Here is a 22,628-nt window from a genome sequence, read left to right on the forward strand (position 1 = left end):
AGATTATTTTTATTTGAAAGGAAGACCCTCAGAGAAAGGCAGAGATAGAGAAGGAGATCTTCCATCCGCTGGTTCACTCCCTAAATTAGGCAGCAATGGCCAGAACTGAGCCAATCTGAAGCCAGGAGCCAGTAGCTTCTTTTGGGCTTTCTACATGGGTTCAGGGGGGACTTGAATCATCTTCTGCTGCTTTCCCAGGGCACAAGCAAAAAACTGGGACTTGAATTAGTGCCCATGTGGGAATGCCAGCACTTGCAGGTGGATGACTAGCTGCTAGGCTACCATGCCAGTCTCTAACAGGTCTTAAACAGACTATAGATACGTTTGTCAGAATTCCACCTGGCTTTCCTATTTTGTGCTCCAGCATATCTTTTCCTCTAATCAGCTTTTCCTGGGAGAACATGGACATGTTTTAAATGTCCCATCAAAGAAAGCTGAGAAACATGATTTTCAGGAAGATCTAACTAACAAAGATGATGCATGTTTGCTCTCTATGGCTGCAGAAGTTCAACTTAAATTCCTGCTGCAGATCTCTATCCATCACTTCATTTAGGTCTCTGCTCTAAAGTCATGTCAGAAAGGCTTTCTTCTAATGCTTCACACCAAACAGAACAGCATAATCCTGGTGTTGCTACTGCCTGCAGTTCAGGGTAGGGAGTTTTGGACTGACTGATAAACCCCATAGAATCGTTTGCTCTGGCCCTGTCAAAGCAAAAAAACCCTAGCAGGCTAATACTTTAAGTTGATCATTTGGTATGGTCTGCGCATCATGCTAAAATAAATAGATGTTCTTTGGTAGAAGAAAGGTTCCACAACCCTGTTACCCATGTTACCCTCTACATTACAGCTTGATGGGGATGGCTGCTATCTGTGATGCCTGGATCCAATATGGGCACCAGTTTTTGTCCTGGCTGTTCCATCCACTCCAGCTTCCTGCTAATGGCCTGGGGAAAGCAGCAGAAGATGACCCAGTGCTTGGGACTCATGCCACCCACGTGGGAGACCTGGAAGAAACTCCTTGCTTTGGGTTGGCCCAGCCCTGACTCTTGAGGCTATCTGGGGAGTGAATGAAGAGTCAATATCTCTTTTACTTCTCTGCCACTCTTTCAAATACAGACACTTCAAAAATAAATAAATTGTAACTTGACATGATAATTCAATCCACATTTACTTTTTGACCTCTAACAAGTACAAAGCCCCTTGAGGATAAGAGCATTGGTTTTTTTTTTTCTTTTTCCACAGCCAAATCTCTAGCACCTATATTAGATTAAGAAATGCACTGTTTGCTAGAATTGTATTTAAATTCATGATATCAGGGCCTGGCAGTGTGGCCTAGCGGCTAAAGTCCTCGCCTTGAATGCCCTGGGATCCCATAGGGCGCCGGTTCTAATCCTGGCAGCTCTGCTTCCCATCTGCTCCCTGCTTGTGGCCTGGGAAAGCAATCAAGGACGGCACAAATCTTTGGGACTCTGCACCCACATGGGAGACCCAGAGGAGGTTCCTGGCTCCTGGCTTTGGATTGGCGGAGCACCGGCCGTTGCGGTCACTTGGGGAGTGAATCATCGGATGGAAGATCCTCCTCTCTGTATATCTGACTTTGTAATAAAAATAAATAAATCTTTAACAAACCTTTCAAAAACTTCAGCTGTTTATTAATCAAAAAACCCTAATAAACACAATTTTGCTGAATGAATAGTTTCTGAAAGGATTCTGGTATGAATTTTTTTTTTTTTTAAATCTTTTTTTTTTTTTTTTAAGATTTATTTTTATTATTTTTTCTTGGAAAGGCGGATATACAGAGAGGAGAGACAGAGAGGAAGATCTTCCGTCCGATGATTCACTCCCCAAGTGAGCACAACGGGCCGATGCTATGCCGATCCGAAGCCAGGAGCCTCTTCCGGGTCTCCCACGCAGGTGCAGGTTCCCAAAGCTTTGGGCCGTCCTCGACTGCTTTCCCAGGCCACAGGCAGGGAGCTGGAAGGGAAGCGGAGCTGCCGGGATTAGAACCGGCGCCCATATGGGATCCCGGGCGTGCAAGGCGAGGACCTTTAACCACTTGAGCCACCGCGCCGGGCCCTCTGGTATGAATTTAAACACAGTTCTAGCAAACAATCCATTCCCCAATCCACTTTTGATTTGGCAAAGATATTAACTGAGCTAAGAAACATTATGACTTTTGTATACACGGTAAGTCAAATCATGACGCTATACAAAAAGCCTGTACAAAGGTTTTAAATAATGTTACCTTTGTGTTCCAATCTCTGATGTTTTTCATCAGATTTATCAGTAGGCTCTGAAAGTCCACAAGGGGAATCTGCTTCAGTTGTTTCTCCAAACTCATTTTAAACAACATCACAATCAGCAGCATTATCTCACGATCCTGGTAACCTTCTGGATGGATGGATGTACACAAGCCTAGAAACTTGAACACAAATGCAGACAAGACAACTTCAGAAGATACGCTTCACTTGAAGAATTTCAATTTAAAAATCTTTTGACGGGGCTAGCACAGCAGGTTAAATCACTGTCTGGTATCCCTGTATTCCAACTCTGTGCACCAGCACTTCCATTCCAGCTCTTTGCTAATGTGCCTGGAAAGGCAGCAGAAGATGGCCCAATTATCTGGGCTCTTGCCCAAAGTGGGAGGCCTGGATGGAGTATCTGACTCTTCAATTCAGCCTAGGCCAACCATACCGATTGTGGCCATTTAGGAGTAGAAAAGTGGGAGTGAATCAGCAAATAGAAGATCTCTCCTTGTCTTCCTCCAAATGAGTAAAATTAAAAAAAAAAAAAAATCTGGCACAGGATGCAAAAGAAAATTATTTAGAAAATAAATATCAGATATATAAAAACAAGCAGCAAGAAGCGCCCATGATATCTAAAGCTCAGTTAAATATTTTCCATTTCTAGCCGCAGTGTGCGATGTTGGCATTCATGTGCATGCAGGTTTGAGCCCTGGGTGCTCTACCAGCTTCCTGCTGATGGTCCAGGAAAAGCAGCTTCTGACTCCTGGTGTTGGCCTGGTGCAGCCCCAGTTGCTATGGTCATGTAGGGAGTGAAACTACAGATAAAATATCTCTAAATATCTCTCCCTCTCTCTACAACTCTGCATTTCAAATAATTCTACAAAAAATACGTTCCACTTTCAAGATTTTGATGGTTCAGTATCACTGATTTAGCAAATAAACATTTACTATCTTAACATTTTTATGAATTCTTGATCACTAAGTTATATTGCATTTGGCCTAACAGTGAGGCTGTCAACTGGGCAACTGTGTCCCATATCACAATGCCTGGATCCACTGTAAACCTCCAGTCCCGATTCCAGCTTGCTGGCCATGCAAACCTTGTAAGCAACAGTGATTGATGACTTTAGTGACAGACCTCCTGCCACCCACAGGAGAGACCTGGATTGAATTCCAGCTACTTCCTGGCTTTGCTCCTCTTCCTCAGTCCCACTGCCAATGTTTGGGGAATAACCAGTTGTTGAGAGTTCACATTCCCCCTGTCTTGCTTTCATATAAATAATAATTTAAAAAGACCAAGCAGGCATAAAAACAGCCAGTCTAGCGGAAAAAACTGGTTTTAAAATGAAATATAACAGGCCTGGTATGGTAGCCTAACGGCTAAAGTCCTTGCCTTGCATGCACCAGTATCCCATACAAGTGCCAGTTTGTATCCTGGCAGCCCCACTTCCCATTTAGCTCTCTGCTTGTGGCCTGGGAAAACAGTCGAGGATGGCACAAAGCCTTGAGGTCCTGCACCCATGTGGGAAACCCAGAAGAGGCTCTTATTTCCTGGCTTTGGATCAGTGCAGTTCCGGCCATTGTGACCACTTGGGGAGTCAATCAGTGGATGGAAGATCTTCCTCTCTGTCTCTCCTCCTTTCTGTATATCTGCCTTTCCAATAAAAATAAAATAAATCTTAACAAAAAAAATTAAAAAAAGGAAATATAACCTAAAGTTGCCTTCTACTTTTAATATCAGAACAAAAATAAAACCAAGTAAAAGCTTTAATACTAAGATATTTACTCATAATTTTCACTTGGTAAGATACCAGTAAAATCATACTGTAAGACACTAGTGATTTTCTTCTTTAATTGCTACACCAAAACTAAAATGGTTCTAGCTCTGGGTTAAAGAAATACAAAAAAGTTTTTTCTTACCTTAACGACATTTAAAATGTTGGTTTCAGGAAGAGTTGAGAAAATTGGCTTACAAGATGAACCTTCATTATCTTTTTCTGCTGATGCTGTCTGAGTTTCAGAACTATCGGGAAGTGAATAAAGCAATGCATGATTAGGAAATTTGATGCAAAATAATTATTCAGTTTAAGAACTGATGAAAATCTGGTGCAGAAAATGCTTATAACAATTTTTTTCATAATATGCACTTTCCATGAAGGTTTGAAGATGTCTCGGATTTGGGACTAAAACTACATTGTATTTCTAGTGGAACAATGGTCAAGAAGAGAGTTCTATTAGTATCCCTTAGCACCTGAATTCTCCCTTCCTGAATCTGGACTCCAAACCATGTGCAAACATTTTTATTTCAAATCCACCTGTGTAGAAAACTTGCTATAAAGTATAAGTGTATGAACACCAGCAAAACTAGAAAAGTTGTATCTGGAGCCCTGACTGAAAAAAACAGTGAGTAGGTTCTATTGCAACAGGCATTTCATTGCACTGCTAATAGTAACCGTTGGAGGCATCAGGGAGCAGCTTAAGCCTTAGGGGCACTACCACTCATTTGTGGGACATGACCCGATTCCCGGCTACAGGCCATTTGGGAAGGGAACAGCAGATAGGGGGCTCTATTTCTTTCCCAGGCACATGTTCTATGTCTCAAATAGCTGGAAAAAAAGTCAGTTCAAATAAAGAAGTTATTTTTACTTCCCCCCCAATTTTTTTAAAATTTATTTTTATTTGAAAGGCAGATTTACAGAGAGAAGGAGACAGAGATCCTCCATCCATTGGTTCATCCCAAATGACTGCAACAGTGGGAAGCTGAGCAGATCTGAAGCCAGGAGCCAGGAGCCTCATCCAGGTCTCCCATGCAGGTACAGGACTCCAAGGACCTGGGTAAACCTCTGTTGGTTTTCCAGGTCACAAGCAGGAAACTGGATAGGAAGTGGAGCAGCCAGGACTAGAACTGGCACCTATATGGGATGCCTGTAATGTAGTTGCCTTTTTTTTTTTAATTGTATCTATTTCAAATGCAGAGTTAAAGAGGCTGGCAATGGTTGCAGCAAGTAAAAGCTTGCAGTGCTGGCATTCAACATGGACACCGGTGTCAGCTGTTACACTTCTGATCCAGCTCCCTCTTTTTTTTTTTTTTTTTAAAGATTTATTTATTTTGATCAGAAACGCAGATTTTACAGGGAGAAAGATCTTCCATCCGCTAGCTCACTCCCCAAGTGGCCAAATGGCCAGAACTGAGCTGATCTGAAGCCAAGAACCAGGAGCTTCTTCCGGGTCTCCTACACAGGTGCAGGGTCCCAAGGCTTTGGGCTCTCCTCAACTGCTTTCCCAGGACACAAGCAGGAAGCTGGAAGGAAAGTGGAGCAGCTAGGACACGAACTAACACCCATATGGGATCCTGGCACACGCAAGGCAAGGATTTAGCCACTAAGCTATGGCCCCAGACACTCCAGCCTCCTTTTAATGCACCTGGGAAAACAGCAGATGGCTCAAGTCCTATCACTCATTGGGAGACCTGGATGTAGTTCCTGACTTCTGAATTCAGTATAGGCAATCAGCCACTGTAGCCATGCAGGTAGTGAGCCAGTGGAAGGAAGATCTCTCCCTTTGTTTCTCTAACTCTGCCTTTCAAACAAATAACTAGACCATCCTCCTCTTCTTTCCAGGCCACAACCAGGAAGCTGGATGGGAAGCAGAGCAGCAGGGACACTAACCGATGCCCATATAGTATGCTGGTGCTGCAGGTAGAAGATAAACCTATTGGGCCATCGTGCCAGCTCTCTTACAGTGTATTTTTAAACTAGTTACAGTTAAGATATCCGAAGCTTCTTGATTTCTTTTCATTGTTCCACATGGTACTCATATTAAATTCTTTGTCATAGTTTTCAGTTGACTCCTGGGCTTCTATACATCAAATATTAAATCACTTCTGCAAATAAGCAATCGTTTAACAACTCCCTTCCAATTCTTATTTCTCTTATACTCTTGTCTAACTGCTCTGCTCAATACTTCCCAAGTAGTAAAATAACAGACAGTTACTAAATTTATAAAAATATTTTAGAAGGTGGCATAGCATGGTAACCTAGTGGCTAAAGTCCTTGCCTTGTATGCATCAGGATTCCACATGGGTGTGGGGTCGGTTTGTATCCCAGCTGCTCCATTTCCCATTTAGCTCCCTGCTTGTGGCCTGGGAAAGCAGTGGAGGATGACCCAAAGCCTTGGTATTCTACACCCACGTGGGAGACTTGGAAGAAACTCCTGGCTTCAGATCAGCTCAGCTCCAGCCACTGTGACTACTTGGGGAGTGAACCAGAGGATGGGAGATCTTTCTGTCTCTCCTTCTCTCTGTAAATTTGACTTTCCAATAAAAATAAATCTTTTATATATATGTGTGTGTGTGTATATATATTTAAGAAGGCATTTAGTCTAGTGGTTATCACGCCTCTCTTCCATATCAGCCTGGGTTGATTCTGGGCTCCATTCCAGTTTCCTGATTATGTATATCCTGGGACAGATCAAGTAATTGGGTTCCTACCACTCACATGGAAGATTTGGATTGTGTTCCTAGCTCTGGCCCTGGCCAAGCCCCGGTTGTTGTGAGCATCTAGGCGACAAAAACATGGATAGGAGCACTTTTTCTGCCTTTTCAAATAAACAAAAAACTAAAACAATGTAAGGGACTATTTCTATTATTTCCCTGTTAAACATGATGGTGGTTTTTAGATTCAAACTGATCTCAACTTTAAGAGACTTTTTTTAAAAAAATCAAGAACATTAAAGTTACTAAATTAATGTCAACTTTTACATGTTAATCATTTAAAATGATGCTTTTGGAGTTAATTATGAAAACTTACATTAGACTGTCTTCATTGAAGTCTGGCTGAAGATTCTCCAGAGGAAACAAAGACCTAAAATCAATTCCCATATTGAAAAACACAGCTGCAATATCAGATAATGATGGAATCCAGGGCCAAATCGGCGAGTCACTGAAGATATCTGGTTAAAAGAACAAAACACATTACTCAAAACCAATGATGTAAAAACTCACATTTGCAAGGTGATCGCATGTGAAATATTCTTAAAATGAGTTTATACAAGACAGTTAATGACATGCTAACACAAGATAGGCATATATGGAGGTGATCACTGAAACAATAGCATTTCAAAATAAGTGTGAAGCAAATGACACAAGTAAAGAAAATAGCTGAGTGATGGATAAAAGAGTATAATTCAGGAGAAAGTAAAACATTTTGAAATAATAATGTCAAAATCTTGACTACTGCCAACACAAGAAGATGCGCAATATTGGTGCCTTTTTTATCCAATCTGCAGCATAAGTGAAACAGAACTATTTTTTACTATAAAGGCTCTTTTAAAAAAATTCTCTGCTATATTTACCATTAAATACTCGGAAATCAATCCTGCATATTTGATGCTTCTAATGCTTTAGCCAATGAGAGCACAATGATATCAAGCTAAATTAAAGCTGGTGCTATCACAACAGTCTGTGAAAGGTGAAAAACTCACGTTTTGCAATGAGCACTTTCAGTCTACTGTAGTGCATTATCAACACTTACCAATTAAGTTGCTTACCAATAAGCCAATTAAAACGAACAGGATAAATCAATACATGAATAAACTAAGAAAGTCAATGACTACTTATGTCCAAATTAAACCACGATTATTAACAAAAGTTGCCACTTGCAACTAGAGAAACACAGATACATATTTTTGATTGGAGTTTCCTTACTTAGGATTTCTGGTTACAGAAAAAATTTTTTTCTGTTTCCAAATATACCAGCATTCAGCACTATGGCAGGCTGCATATCAGCAATTGATAATACATATTGTACATCACAGTAAATTTACAGACTCACCATTTCTAATTGTTATTTCCATCAATGTACTTAAAATTTGCACTGACACGATACAGTCTTTATGAACTGACATCATCTGTCAAAAGTACACAAATAACATATAACATTAAAAAGAAAACATGAGCAACTGCTAAATAAAAGTATTTTAAAGATTTATTTTATTATTTTTTCATTGGAAAGGCGGATATACACAGAGGAGAGAGAGAGAGGAAGATCTTCCGTCCAATGATTCACTCCCCAAGTGAGTGCAACGGCCGATACTATGCCGATCCGAAGCCAGGAGCCTCTTCCGGGTCTCCCACGCGGGTGCAGGGTCCCAAAGCTTTGGGCCGTCCTCGACTGCCTTCCCGGGCCACAGGCAGGGAGCTGGAAGGGAAGCGGGGCTGCCGGGATTAGAACCGGCGCCCATATGGGATCCCGGGTGTGCAAGGCGAGGACCTTTAACCACTTGCGCCACCGCGCCGGGCCCCTAAATAAAAGTATTTTAACGCATTTCATTTAGACCTCACAATCGGCTTGGAAAGTAGTATTCATCACACACAGAAGATTAAATGCCCGACTCGGCGTGACAAATGTTGATACCTGGAGAAGAATTTAAATTCAGGTCTGATTCTTAAGCTAGGATTTTTTCTATTATTTTTTACAACTTTCATTTATAATTAGACAAACTTAACATTTAAATGTATTTAAAAATGCCTTTCTGGGCCTGGCAGCGTGGCCTAGCGGCTGAGATCCTCGCCTTGAACACGCCAGGATCCCATATGGACGCTGGTTCTAATCCCGGCAGTCCCACTTCCCATCCCGCTCCCTGCTTGTGGCCTGGGAAAGCAGTCAAGGATGGCCCAAAGCCTTGGGACCCTGCACCTGTGTGGGAGACCTGAAAGAGGATCTGGGCTCCTTGCTTTGGATCGGCACAGCACTGGCCGTTGCTGTCACTTGGGGAGTGAATCATCGGATGAAAGATCTTCTCTCTCTCTCCTCTCTGTATATATCTGACTTTGTAACAAAAATAAATAAATCTTAAAAAATAAAATGCCTTTCTGATATATATGGCATGAAAGCAAAAAATTATAAAGGATCATATCCAGGCAAAAATATAATTGCACAAACTAGTAAAAATATTTGAATTTTAAAAATATTTATTTATTTAATTTTATTGGAAAGTCAGATATACAGAGAGGAAGATCTCCTGTCAATTCACTCCCCAAGCAGCCAATCTGAAGCCAGGAGCCTCAAGCCTCTTCTAGGTCTCCCATGTGGGTGCAGTCCCAAGGCCTTGGACCATCCTCAACTGCTTTCCCAGGTCACAAGCAGGGATCTGAATGGGAAGTGGGGCTGCTAGGATACGAACCGGTGCCCATATATGGGATCCTGGTGCATACAAGGAGAGGATTTTAGCCACAGGGCTACTGCGCCAGCCCGAAGTGTGATTCAGAAATTTCAAGTAGTAGAAATGGAAACAGGTGGGTGGTATATACATGTAATAGTCTCACTGGAAGTTCTGCTTGTCAGATAGATTTGGGAACATATGGCCATTTATGGGGCTAAGTGGAACAGTTTAGAAGTAACACTGACAAACTAAAAGTCTTTTAGAGATTGAGGATTGCAGGGCACTGGGGAATGTTTAATGTGGAGAAGGGTAAGGGTCATGACAATTATTTTCAAATAACTGGAAAACTGTTGGCTAGGGCTTATTGCGGGAAACTCTGGTGAAGACAATCAGCAACACTAGACAAACCATAGGAAGGCATATTTTAATTTAATTAGGACTAGGAAGAGTTTTTCTTTAAACTGGACTACAAACAGTAACTCCCTAAGCACTGGGAGCAAATGCTGCTCCTCTCAGCCTGAATGTTCCTTTCCCACCCGGCAGCAAGGCTCTGCCATATCACTTTCCTCAGGTGTGCAAAGTCTCAAGTGCTGGAAAGACAGAGCTTAAAGGACTATGTGAATATGTGTCAATTGAGAATGAGACTGACTGGTTTCTTCTTCAGATCTTACCTCCAAAGAAAGGCCTTTATCTACTATCTCATTATTTTTAAAATAATTAAAAAATTTTATTTTAGTATTTAAGAGGTGAGGGGGTTGTAGACCCATGTGGCGCTCCATTCGGATGGAGATCAGGGTAGGGGAGATTAATGTTTCAGTTTTCCTTCCTGTGTCCACAGAGGGGGAAAAGAGGCTAGACAAGCTCTCCTTGCGAACTGATTACATCAGTGCCTGGGGATGGAAACAGTCATTTGATGTCACTGTCAACCACCATATTATTTAAAAGTGAAACAAAGGGGCTGGTGTTGTGCTGCAGTGTGTTAAACTGCTGCTAGCAACGCCAGTATCACAAACTGGCTCAAGTCCCAGCTATCCCAGCTGCTCTACTTCCTATCTGGTACCCTGAAATTGCAATTAGGAAAGCACTGGAAGGTAGCCCAGGAAACTGGACACCTGCTACTCTTGTGGGAGACCTGACTAGGGTTCCTGGTTCCTGGCTTCAGCCTGGCCCAGAATCAGCTGTTGCGGCCATACAGATGGCGACTCAGTAAGTCAAACATCTCTCTTTTGCTTCCTCTTACTATGTCTTTATTTTAAACAGACACTTTATCTCCCACCTTGGTACTCACTATATTTACTTTAGTCTACCTTATTTTTTTCATAGAACTTATGAACTAATATATTTTTACGTATACACACACACACATTATTGCATATCTCCTATACAAAACGTGGGCTTTGTAATATCAGACAAACTAATTTTTTTTTAAAGGATTCATTTTTTTGGAAAGGCATAGTTTTGGGGTTATGGTGACTGAAGGGAACAGAGATCTATCCGCTGGTTCACATGGCTGCAATGATCTGGGCAGGGCCAGGCACCAGGAGCTTCATCTAGTTCTACCATGCAGGTGGCAGTGGAGTAACCACTTGGGCCATCTTCTGATGCTTTTCCAGGGCCAGCAGGGAGTTCAATCAGAAGTGGAGCACTGGGACACAACGGTACCTATATGGGATGCCAGCAGTGCAGGCAGTGGTTTTACCCAGTATCTCATAAACACATATGAAGACTCCTTTTGTTAACTATAGTAGTGATCTAGTGGTGTAATGTAATGTCTCAGACACAATAACTATTAACTCTCCTGCATACTACCTGTATTAACAATTCCTTTATAATGCACTGAGACTCTATTTGTATCATTCTAATCCTCTGAAATCATGAATCTGGTATATTATTTTTTTCTCCCTAGTAATATGTGATTAGAATTACATGCAAAAATCTGGATGTTGCCTGAGAAATATAGAAGGCAACCATAACCCTCCCAACACACTGCTCTTACCCGAAACAGCCACTTTAACACAGGTACAGGACACTGGACATAATGATAAGCAGAGGTCAGGAAGCCTTGTGTTGTCAAAAAAATCTGATCTGTTTTTCCAGATCTGAAAAAAAAAAAAGTGAAATCAAGGACTATTACTTTCACACCAAAATTTTTCTACTTCCACCAATTCAAAATGGTAACAAGCAAATCCTGCTCTGTAGATACACTCTACACCAATATAGACAGGTTACTCACAAAACAAAGTCAATCAATGGCCCTCAGCTGATACAAGCTCAGCTGCACACCTTTTGGTAGTCAGTGCTACATTTGCTGGCAGTGTTGATAGGAGCCTGCAGAATCTCAGGACCTCCACTGCCACTGCTAGCTTACACAATGTTACTTCATAAAACTGCACCACAACTAACAGAAGGTCTAGACCCGAGATATCAAGCACCTAGAAAAATCAGATTTGTTAGGGCATATGGTAGACATTACTCGTTGTCCATACTAAGATCTGGTCTTGCATTTCTTTTTGGTAACCAAATCCCAATTTTAGCTGGGCACTTTGGCTGCCTCCCATTAGGCAGGCGTGACCACACTAAGTTCTATCCAACTAACTCTTAGCAGAAATGTGTACGGTTTCTGGGAATTTGAACATATAGGAATAGAGCTCCAGTAGCCACCAGAGCAATGAGGGGCAAAGAATGGTGGAGAAAACGAACTGTACAGTGAAACCAACCCAGCAGCCCTAGACTTTATACTTTACATTAAAAAAAATTATTATTATTGGAAAGGCAGAGATACAGATAGAAAGATCTTATCTCCACTGGTTCAGTCCCCAAGTGGCTGCAATGGCCAGAGCTGAGCCAATCTGAAGCCAGGAACCAGGAGCTTCTTCCGGGTCTCCCACATGGCTTTGGGCCATCCTCTACTGTCTCCTCAAGCCATAAGCAGGGAGCTGATGGGAGTGGAGGAGCCAGGACCTGAACCAGTGCCCATATGGGATCCCAGTGTATGCAAGGAGAGGACTTCAGTCACTAGGCTATTATGCCGGGCCCTTCTTGTACTTTTTAAGTTTAGAAAATGAATACACTTTTGACAGTCACTGCTTTTCAGACTGTAATCCTAACTAATAAAGGTAGGTAAACAACCTTCCTATACTGTTTCTTATAACAAGAAAATGCAAAAGACAATAAACAAAAAGATAAGGAAACTAGAAGATCATAGTGGTCAGAAGTATTTTTAAGTAATTTTTATACTTAAAAAGTGACAATATAAATTTCTACTTACTTAAGAATTAGCTTTTCTACTGCACTTTGTCCGATAAAACCAGAGTCTCTTAAATCCAAGGTATACTGACTGAAAATTTTTCCAGAATTAAGGAAGTTAAATATTTCTTCACCTGGATGATGATCAGGAATAGCATCAACTGTAACTGAAAATTTCTTCAGAAATTCCCTGAAACACAGAAAATGTTAATCCAACACCAAATAGTTCCATCACAGCAAGTAAACCATTTCAAATACTTTTGAAAAAAGAATTTTAAGCTATTTTACTTCAAAGTCAGAATTACATAAGAGGGAGACCAAGAGAGATGTTTTACCCACTGGTTCACGTTCACTGGTTACGTTCAAAGTCAATCCCAGGTTAGGAGACTAACTTGAGAAAGAGTATGATTTGCTTCTTGCATTGTTTTGCTAGTAGTTAGGCAAAAGCCACCAAAGGTATCTTTTACAAAGGAACAGTACCCAAGACAAAAGAAAAGGTGTAACTTGGCTATAATTAACATTTGTCTTTTAACAGGATCACACAGATATTACAAAAAGTAAAGCAGCAAAGATTATTCACTAAGTAAATAACCTTCAATGGACCATTTATTTTGTAAAACAAAGGAAGAAATAGAAACTTAATAGTATATATATATACACATTATGAAAAATACTGTACCTGTGTTCTTCCAAGAGGCCATCCTCATCATCTGAACTATCCTGATCTCCGACTCTGATTGGGGACTTAATGCCACGTCCCTGCCTTATATCTTCTTGTAGTTGCTTCTGCAGTTCATCTAGTCTGTGAATTCAAAGAAAGTTGTAATAAGTAGTTTACTCTAAAAACTTCCATTGGTCAAATGTCTCAACAATATATGGACTATATAATTTTCACTAAAATACAGGAAAATCTGCTTTTACTAGGGTACCAGTACAGTATGAGAATAGTGTCCCATCTGGCCCACGAGTATGGCATAGGAGACTAAGCCCTTGCCTGCTGCTCTGGCATTTCACATGGGTGATGATTCAAGTCCGAGTTACTTCACTTCCCATCCAACTCCCTGCTAATGACCTGGGAAGGCAGCAGAGTATGGCTCAAGTCCTTGGGCCCCAGCATCTATGTGAGAGACCTGCAAGAAGCTCCTGGGTTTGGACTGACCTAGCTGTTTGCTGTGGTCATTAGTGGAGTGATTAGGAACAGCAGATAGAAGATCTTTATCTGTCTCTCCCTCTCTGTAACAGCACCTTTTAATATTTTTTTTTTATTGGAAAGTCAGATTTACAGGGAAGAGATAGAGAGGTCCAGATAGGAGAAAGAGAATAGAGGTAAGAGAAGAGAGGTCTTCCATCCATTGGTTCACTCCTTAAGTGGCCGGAGCTGAGCAGATCCAAAGCCAGAAGCCGGGAGCTTCTTCTGGGTCTCCAACATAGGTGCAGGGTCCCAAGACTTTGGGCCACCCTCTATTGCTTTCCAAGGCCACAAGCAGGAAGCTGGAAGTGAAGTGAAGCAGCTGGGATATGAACTGGCGTCCACATGGGATCTCACCATATGCAAGGCAAGGACTTTAGCCAGTAGGCTACTGCACCAGGCCTAAACACTGCCTTTTAAATTAAAAATATAACTAACATCTTAGGAAAAAAAATTGCATTCCTTTACATAAAATCCTCAAATATTTCTTTACAGTTGAAAGACTTCAAAACATGTTCTACCCAAGTCATTTAGATAACAGAGAAACAAAAATGGCAAGAATAAAATGAAGGTTATTTTTTTTTTAAAAAAGATATCAATAAACATCACTAATTTACTAACCTTCAAATACTTTATTTTTTAAAGACTTATTTATTTTTTATTGGAAAGGCAGATACACAGAGAGGAAGAGATAAAGAGAAGATCTTCTGCCAACTGATTCACTCCCCAAGTGGCTGCAACAGCTGTAGTTGAGCCGATCCAAAGACAGAAGCCTTTTCTGGGACTCCCACATGGGTGCTGAGTCCCAAGGCTTTGGGCTGTCCTTGACTGCTTTCCCAGGCTACAATAAGGGTGCTGTATGGGAAGTGGGGCTGCCAGGATTAGAACTGGCGCCCATATGGGATCCCAATGTGTGCAAGGCGAGGATTTTAGCCACTAGGCTACTGCACCGGGCCTAACCCTCAAATCCTTAATGATCATTTAACGTCTGGTGGTGTCATCAACCTATAGTGTTTGCCATTATCATCATAACAGCTAACATTTTCTGAATTTAATTCACAATGCAACATCCAGGCTGAACCTGAAGTGCTTGCTTATGCTATCTCTTCAAGATTAAGATTTTTTTAAGAAAAAAAAATTTGTTTATTTGAAAGACAGAATTATGGACAAAGAAAGCAGCAGAGACACACACATCTTTCAACTGCTGATTCCCACTTAAAATGGTTGCATCGGCTGGGCTAGTTTAGGCTAAGGTCTAAAGTTTGGAATATATCTGTGTCTCCCACAGAGTCACAGGGGCCCAAACACTTAGCCCATCCTCTGCTGTTTTCCCAAGCACACTGGCAAGGAGCTGGAAAGAACGTAGAACACTGGGATTCAAACCAGCACACACAGGGGATGCTGGCATCACAGGCAGCTTATCCTGCTGCATTGTAATGCCTGCCCCCAAATTAAGCTATTTTAACCAATATTTTTGTAACCAGCACCAGCTCAAATGAGTGAAGAACAGTAAATAGCCAGTACATGTATTGCCTTGTCATTATTGGAAAAAGTTAAGTCATCAGTTCAAACCAGTACTTTTGCCTTTGGTATGAGCTTTAAATAAGCAACTTCAGATTAAATATCCCAGATCAGAAGTTAATAACAGAGATAATCTCTCAAAGTAAATTCAGAAAGGAAAAAACTTTTGACATACTAATTGTCTGTAAAACTACAATTACCTATTCAGTTATCAAGTCTGAATTACATATACAACTTCTATGCCATCAAGTCAGCTGGGTTCTTAAATTCTCTGGATTAGTTTCATAGATATTTCTTGAATCAACAAGGAACTATTTTCCTTATCTCATTAGCAAAGGTAATCTGCAACTAGTCATAGAGATTTCATCAGGATCACCATGATCCTCAGCTTCCTGTTTTCTGTGCAAGTGTGTTTATGTGTAGGGATGCTCATCGCCATTCTAAACGTACAGTCCTCAAAAAGAGTAACTCAATGTATAAGTATTTCTTGGGGCAGGTGCAGTGGTATAACAGGGTAATCTTCTGCCTATAGAACTGACATATCATATGGGTATGGCTTTATATCCTGGCTGCTCCACTTCCAACCCAGCTCCTTGCCTATGGCCTGGGAAAGCAGCAGATAATGGCTCAAGTCCTTGGACCTCAGCATTCATGTGAGATGTCAGAGAAGCTCTGGCTCCAGGCTTCAGATTGATTCAGCTCCAGCCACTGCAGCCACTTGGGGAATGAATCAGTGGATGGAAGATCTCTGTTTCTCCTTCTCTCTCTGTAAAATCTGCCTTTCAGGGCCTGGCGTGGTAACCTAGTGGCCCAAGACTTCACCTTGCATGCACAGGGATCCCATATGGGTGCCAGTTCATGTTACAGCTGCTCCACTTCCCATCCAGTTCTCTGCTTGTGGCCTGGGAAAGCAGTGGAAGATGGCCCAAAGCTTTGGGACCCTGCACCCACATGGAAGACCCAGAAGAAGCTCCTGGTTCCTGGCTTCAGACTGGCTCAGCTCCGGCTGTTGCAGCCACTTAGGGAATGAACCAGCAGATGGAAGATCTTCCTCTGTATCTCCTTCTCTCTGTATAGATTTTTCAATGAAAATAAATAAATCAATCTTAAAAAAAAATCTGTCTCTCAAATCAAATCAAATAAAGAAACCTAAAAAAATATATATATCTGGTTAGGCTGAACAAAACTTTGATGCAACATACATACATTTTTAATTATTAAAAATAGGCAAGGGATCTGAACACACATATCCACAAAGGAACTATTGAAATGGTACATGAAAAAATGTTCAGCATCAGTAGTCATTGTGGAATGCAAATCAAAACGACACTGGGATGGTTATTAAAAGAAAACAATAAATGTTGGTGAGGAAGTGGAGAAATCAGAATCCTTATGCACTATCCATGGGAACTGTGGGGACGGTGGGGCTGTTGCTGAAAAACAGCATGGTGGTTCTTCAAAGAGTTAAGCAGAGTCATATGGAAGTCTACCTAAGGGCAGAAACCCTCAAAACTGAAATCAGGGACTGGAAGAAATACTTGCACATTAACGTTCACAGCAGACAGAAAGTGGAAGCCAACCAAGGTTCCACTAATGGATGAATAAACTCAATGCAGTATATACAAAGTACAATGGAATATTCAATCGGCCTTAAAAAGGATGAGTATTTTAACATGTTATGCTATAAGAAATTAAAACAAGCCTGTAGTAAAAGAACAAGTGTTACATGAGTATAATTATATAAGGTATCTAGTAAAGTTGAGGATTGAGGTAAGGGGAGAATAAGGAATTTATATACTAAATGGTTAAACTGATTCATTTTATCATAATAAAAATTTCAACCTGCACTGTAGATCAAGAATTAAACTTGTAATAAGCAGAAAGGAACTTAACTTATGCTGTGAATTATGAAAACCTGGAGATTCTGATCTTGTCTATGAAAGAGAACACTTCTTATTTCTAACATAGCTGATCTCAGAACTGTCAATGGTACTAATGCAAAATGCAGGCTAGCTTTGTGTGATTTGCATGAAATGTAAATTAAAATTAAGCCACACAAACAAGCAGTACATTAAGTTCAGCAAAGTAATCATGATGATAACTAACCTTTGTGTGTCTTCCATCTCCTTCACCAGACGCTCTAAAGTATTTGTGTAAGTCCCACTATGAACATGTTCCTAAAACAATAAGAATATTTAGAAATTTTGCAATATACCTTAGTATAAGAACTGGGATTTTTTTTTTTCTCTGTAACTCTGCCTTTCTTTTTTTTGATTATTATTATCATTTTATGATACAGTTCCATAGACCCTGGGATTTTTGTTACCCCTTCCCCAAGACCCTTTCCCCCTCACTGAGTTCCCCTGTATTATTAATATAGTACAGTTCTTTATAAACAGTCATATGTCCATCATTGTGGACATGGACAATGGCAGAGAGTCCAGCATCCTACTGTAAGACATAGAACTGGGATGTTAAATATTCACAGTACAAAAGACTATTTTCTATTCCAATAACCTGGGCAAGGAGAATACCTTTCTTAAAAGGTAATTTCCATTATAATGCTTTAAATCTAATATGTTATACTACAGGCAATTTGATTTTTGCCATCTACTAGCAAAAGTATTACTTATAAAAATCCTGCTAGCTTTAGAATCTAACTGAAATCACCCAAGGCTCTGTGGCTACCCTGTCTTTACTTTTAAGTTCTATTTTAGTGGAATCAAACTACTGATTTTTAAATCTTACCACAGAATATTAATACGTCCCCCACCAACTTTTACAGACATATGGACATCTTAGAATTTAACTCAGCTATTCCCAAGATAGAATGAATCACTTCATAAATAAAAAATTGCACACCACAATTAACAACATTTCTACACTCTACCTTCATTTACAGCAGTGGTCTCCAAAGCAGGGGGTGTGCAAGGTGATCCGATGGGGTGCAGGAAGAAAATAATAGAACTTCTATTTATATGGAACTTCTATAGGAACTCCAGCAGAACTTAGTCTATAGTAACTTCTACATAACTTCTATATGAAAATACTTATTTTATCTTCTTCCTTTTAAATCCTGTTTTTGCATATGCTTTAGAAAGTACACAGAATTTTAGTGGCACATGTATATTATCTATAAGTATACATATATATTGGGTGCATGCTCAAATTTTTTTACTAACAGAAGTGTGTGTGACCAAAAAAGTTTGGAGACCACTGATTTTACAGGAAACTCATCATACAAGAATTATAACTTTTTCATTTCACTATGAGTTGTAATAAATACTATCTTTAAAACAGGTTCTAATAATTTCTTTCATCTTTCAATCCATTTTTCCCTCTTCAAAGTCAAGGAACTGTCATGGAAGTACTTACTGTATAGTCTGATGACTCAGACCTGAGCCCCTTGGCAAGAGCTGGAGGTTTTCCTGTAGTTGTAGTTGTCTGTTTGAAGTTCATAGCCATTATTTCTTCCAGTGATTTTAATGTTTCCTCTTCCTCATCACTGTCTAGGTTGTAACCTAAACTTTCATTATCGCTATCATCAAAATCACCCCTTAGCTTTCTTTTCAGTGCACTGCTACCTGTATTAGAATTTCCTGAACTCTCTTTATCTGCAGGGGCTTTATCTGAAGGTGCTGGAAGGCTTGGGACACATGGCACAGCTTCCAAAGCCGCTGGGGGAGACTTTGCAGGAGCGCCACATTCTGAATGCAAAGATTCCCCAGACACTGTCCCTGAAGATATATTAGTATCAACCTTGTTAGTCCTTGCTTTGTGTTCCTTGTGCTTGGAGGATTCTGCAGAATGCCCAGAACATTCTTTAGATGACGAACGCTCTTTATCTCTTCTGGGAACTGGAACAGTGCAATTTTTAGTATCTAATGGTACCCGAGAGGAAACAGCACTTGGAACATGCGAAAGTAAAGGTTGAGGTTTTGTCTCTTTTGATGTCATAGAACCAGCAGTTTTATTTTTTTGAAGGCTGCTAGCTTTTTTAACTTTAGATTTTTCCTGAGGTAAAGGTGAGTGGGGTTTATGCATCTTAATGTCTTTGGTACTTGCTGCACGGATTTGGTCACTACTCTTAGAATGGTGGCCAGAACTTGCAGGTGCCAAGTTTGCAGAGAAGTGATCAGCTTCGTCGTGTGGTTCCTTGGCTATGTCTTCCAAGCGTAACACATCACCAGGTGTCTTCAGAGCAATATGTCTTATAAATTTCTCTTTCTGATGTGGTCCGTCAGGACGCTTCTCAAAGTACTCTTTTGCTTTTGGTATTATGGATTCTCTTGTGCTTTTCATATCTGAGTCTACAGAGCTCCTTTTTCTTTTGTCAGGGAATTTATTCTGCTTAGAGCCTGGTAAAATTTAATTTTTGTCAGATTAGTGAGAAGAATACTTTCCTATTTTAATAAAGCTTATTCAGTGCATCTCTAGAACACTAGATGAAATATTAAAAAAATTAGGCTGACTATTCACTACATATGGAATGAGGAAATAGTTGTGTAACTTAAGTTTAAACATAATAACAAGTGCTCATTTTCATTCCTAAGTTATTATAATTTGACTACCCTAACAGAATTAGAGGTCACTCTCCAAAACAAAGATGATTAAGTGGCTCCAAATAGAATCTTCAGATACATAATTCTTTTAAACCTAGCACTACAGGTTCCAGAAATTAAACACTTCTGCACTGATATGTACAATATCTTAAAAAAACAGGATAACTGGAAATGAAAGGCAGACAGTTATTTTAAAAAATTTACTTTTATTTGAAAGGTAGAGTTACAGAAACAGAGAGGGAAAAACAGAGAAAAAAATATTCCATTTGCTAGTTCACTTCCCAAATGGTGGTAACAGCTGAAGCAGAGCTATTGGAACCTGAAGCCTCCTACTGGACTCTCACATGGGTGTAGGGGCTCAAGGACTTGGTGCATCCTCTGTTGCTTTCCCAGACATTATCAGCAGGGAGCTAGACTGGAAGTGTAGTAGTTAGGACTCAAACTGGCACCATTACACCACAGTACCAGTCCTGGCAGGAAACATTTACAATTTTCCATTTAAAAATAAATTTAGGGCCCGGCGCGGTGGCGCAAGTGGTTAAAGGTCCTCGCCTTGCACGCCCGGGATCCCATATGGGCACCGGTTCTAATCCCGGCAGCCCCGCTTCCCTTCCAGCTCCCTGCCTGTGGCCTGGGAAGGCAGTCGAGGACAGCCCAAAGCTTTGGGAACCTGCACCTGCAAGGGAGACCCGGAAGAGTCTCCTGGCTTTGGATCGGCATAGTATCGGCCCGTTGCGCTCACTTGGGGAGTGAATCCTCGGACGGAAGACCTTCCTCTCTGTCTCTCCTCTCTGTATATCCGCCTTTCCAATGAAAAAATAATAAAAATAAATCTTTAAAAAAAAAAAAATAAATTTAACCAAGTTGGGTCTAGTGCAATGGCTCAATGGCTCAATCCTCACCTTGCAAACACCAGGATCCCATATGAGTGCCAGTTCATGTCCCAGCTGCTCAGCTTCCCTTCCAGCTCTGGTCATAGCTGGAAAGGCAATAGAGGATGGTCCAAAGCCTTGGGATCCTGCATCTGCATGGGAAACCTGAAAGAAGCTCCTGGCTTCAGATTGGCTTAGCTCCTCCAGCTCTTGCAATCATTTGGGGAGTGAACTAGAGGATGGAAGATCTTTCTGTCTCTGCCTCTCTGTGAATCTGATCTAGTGTTCCAATAAAACTAAATAAAATTTAAATCAAGTCTTTCTCCTTAGTATTTAGATATCATTTATTTTTTCCTACGCATCCTTTTAGTCTTCAGGTATGTTGAATTGTGTCCCATAAAATGATATGAAATCCTAAACCCCAGTAATTCAGAACAGAAGGTGACCGTATGGAAATATGGTCTTTATAAACATGATCAAACTGAAATAAGATTATTAAGGTGTGACCCAATGCAATATAAATATAACCGTCATAAGAGAAATTTGGACACTGAGACAGACATGCACAGATGAGAAACAAAGTCAAGATTTCATCCAGCTCTGGTTGATGTGGCCAGATTTGGGGAGTGAGCCAGCAGATGAAAGACCTTATCTCTCTGTAAAATCTGCCTTTCAAATAAAGAGAAACACACCTTAAAAACAAAAACAAAACAAAACAAAAGCCAGAATTGCTGACTTTACAGCATCTGTTACTATGTATTTTCTCAACTAACACATTATAAAAGCAGAAGCTATTATCACATGCCTGTCCTTGCAATTTGATATAAAAAGGTAACTTTGCAACATTATGGAACATTGTGTTAGGTTCTGATAACAGTTTCCACTTAATACAAAACATCTTCAGCAGAATGCCAGGACCACAGACAGCCTACAATTCACATAAAAGATTACACTTCTCAAGAATTCAGAAGAGAAACACTGCCTACCAGTGCAAGGGACACACTGTTCAGCACTCTCGAAGGCAGCAGAACAGTCAGTATAAATCACGTACAGTACACATACTAAATCCAAGGTCCATTCTTTGTCAATGTAATTTTATCAAACTCTTTTTTTAAAAGATATATATATATGTGTGTGTGTGCGTGGACCCACACACACACACTTTTTTTATTGGAAAAGTCAGATCTACATAGAGGAGAGACAGAGAGGAAGATCTTCTGTCCGTTAATTCACTCCCCGGGTGGCCACAATGGCTGGAGCTGAGCCAATCTGAAGCCAAGAACCAGGAGCTTTTTCCAGGTCTCCCACAAGGGTGCAGGGTCCTGGGCTGTCCTTAACTGCTTTCCCAGGCAACGAGCAGGGAGCTGGATGGGAAGTGGGACCATCAGGATTAGAACTGGTGCTCATATGGGATCCTGGCATGTGCAAGGTGAGGACTTTAGCCGCTAGGCTATTGCACTGGGCCCTTTACCAAACTCTAACCTTAGAAACACTATTCACCTTTAGAAAGGAAAATGTAAGCAAATGTGTTTTTTAAGATGCAAATTTATTTAGAAATAAAGTTAATTTTGATCCTACCTGAAGTAGGTTCCCATGAATCAGAAGAGGATCTTTTTCTTGACAAATGTCCATTTTCCTACCAGGAAAATAAGAAAAAATAAGGTAGTAAAAAATCTGAATTTATCTTTCATAACATTCAAACATGGATTTCTAAAATGTATTAACTTCCAAAATAACATTTAAAGATCTTAAATTTTATCATAAAAATTAAGTGTATTTATATGATTAAATATGTTAAAATGCAACATATATAGGCAGTTTTTATATTAGA

General features: G+C 40.4%; 1 protein-coding gene across 4 annotated transcripts in view; it reads right to left on the reverse strand.

Annotated features, from left to right (window-relative positions):
* Positions 1 to 22,628, reverse strand: part of SLF2 (SMC5-SMC6 complex localization factor 2) — a 46,927-nt gene that overhangs the window by 17,459 nt on the left and 6,840 nt on the right. For 2 of the 4 annotated variants that reach the window (XM_040992295.1, XM_040992294.1), the window contains exons 4-13: positions 22,376 to 22,433; positions 18,739 to 19,721; positions 17,470 to 17,540; positions 13,333 to 13,455; positions 12,676 to 12,843; positions 11,404 to 11,506; positions 8,078 to 8,153; positions 7,055 to 7,196; positions 4,167 to 4,269; positions 2,246 to 2,422 (exon numbers count right to left, since the gene is read on the reverse strand). In XM_040992295.1, coding sequence (XP_040848229.1) covers positions 2,246 to 2,422; positions 4,167 to 4,269; positions 7,055 to 7,196; positions 8,078 to 8,153; positions 11,404 to 11,506; positions 12,676 to 12,843; positions 13,333 to 13,455; positions 17,470 to 17,540; positions 18,739 to 19,721; positions 22,376 to 22,433 — 2,004 coding nt within the window. The other 2 variants (XM_040992296.1, XM_040992297.1) reach the window with 2 other exon arrangements.

The sequence above is a fragment of the Ochotona curzoniae genome, unplaced genomic scaffold (assembly GCF_017591425.1).
Source record: "Ochotona curzoniae isolate NIBS_2020 unplaced genomic scaffold, NIBS_Ocur_1.0 contig_66, whole genome shotgun sequence".
NCBI classification, from domain to species: Eukaryota; Metazoa; Chordata; class Mammalia; order Lagomorpha; family Ochotonidae; genus Ochotona; species Ochotona curzoniae.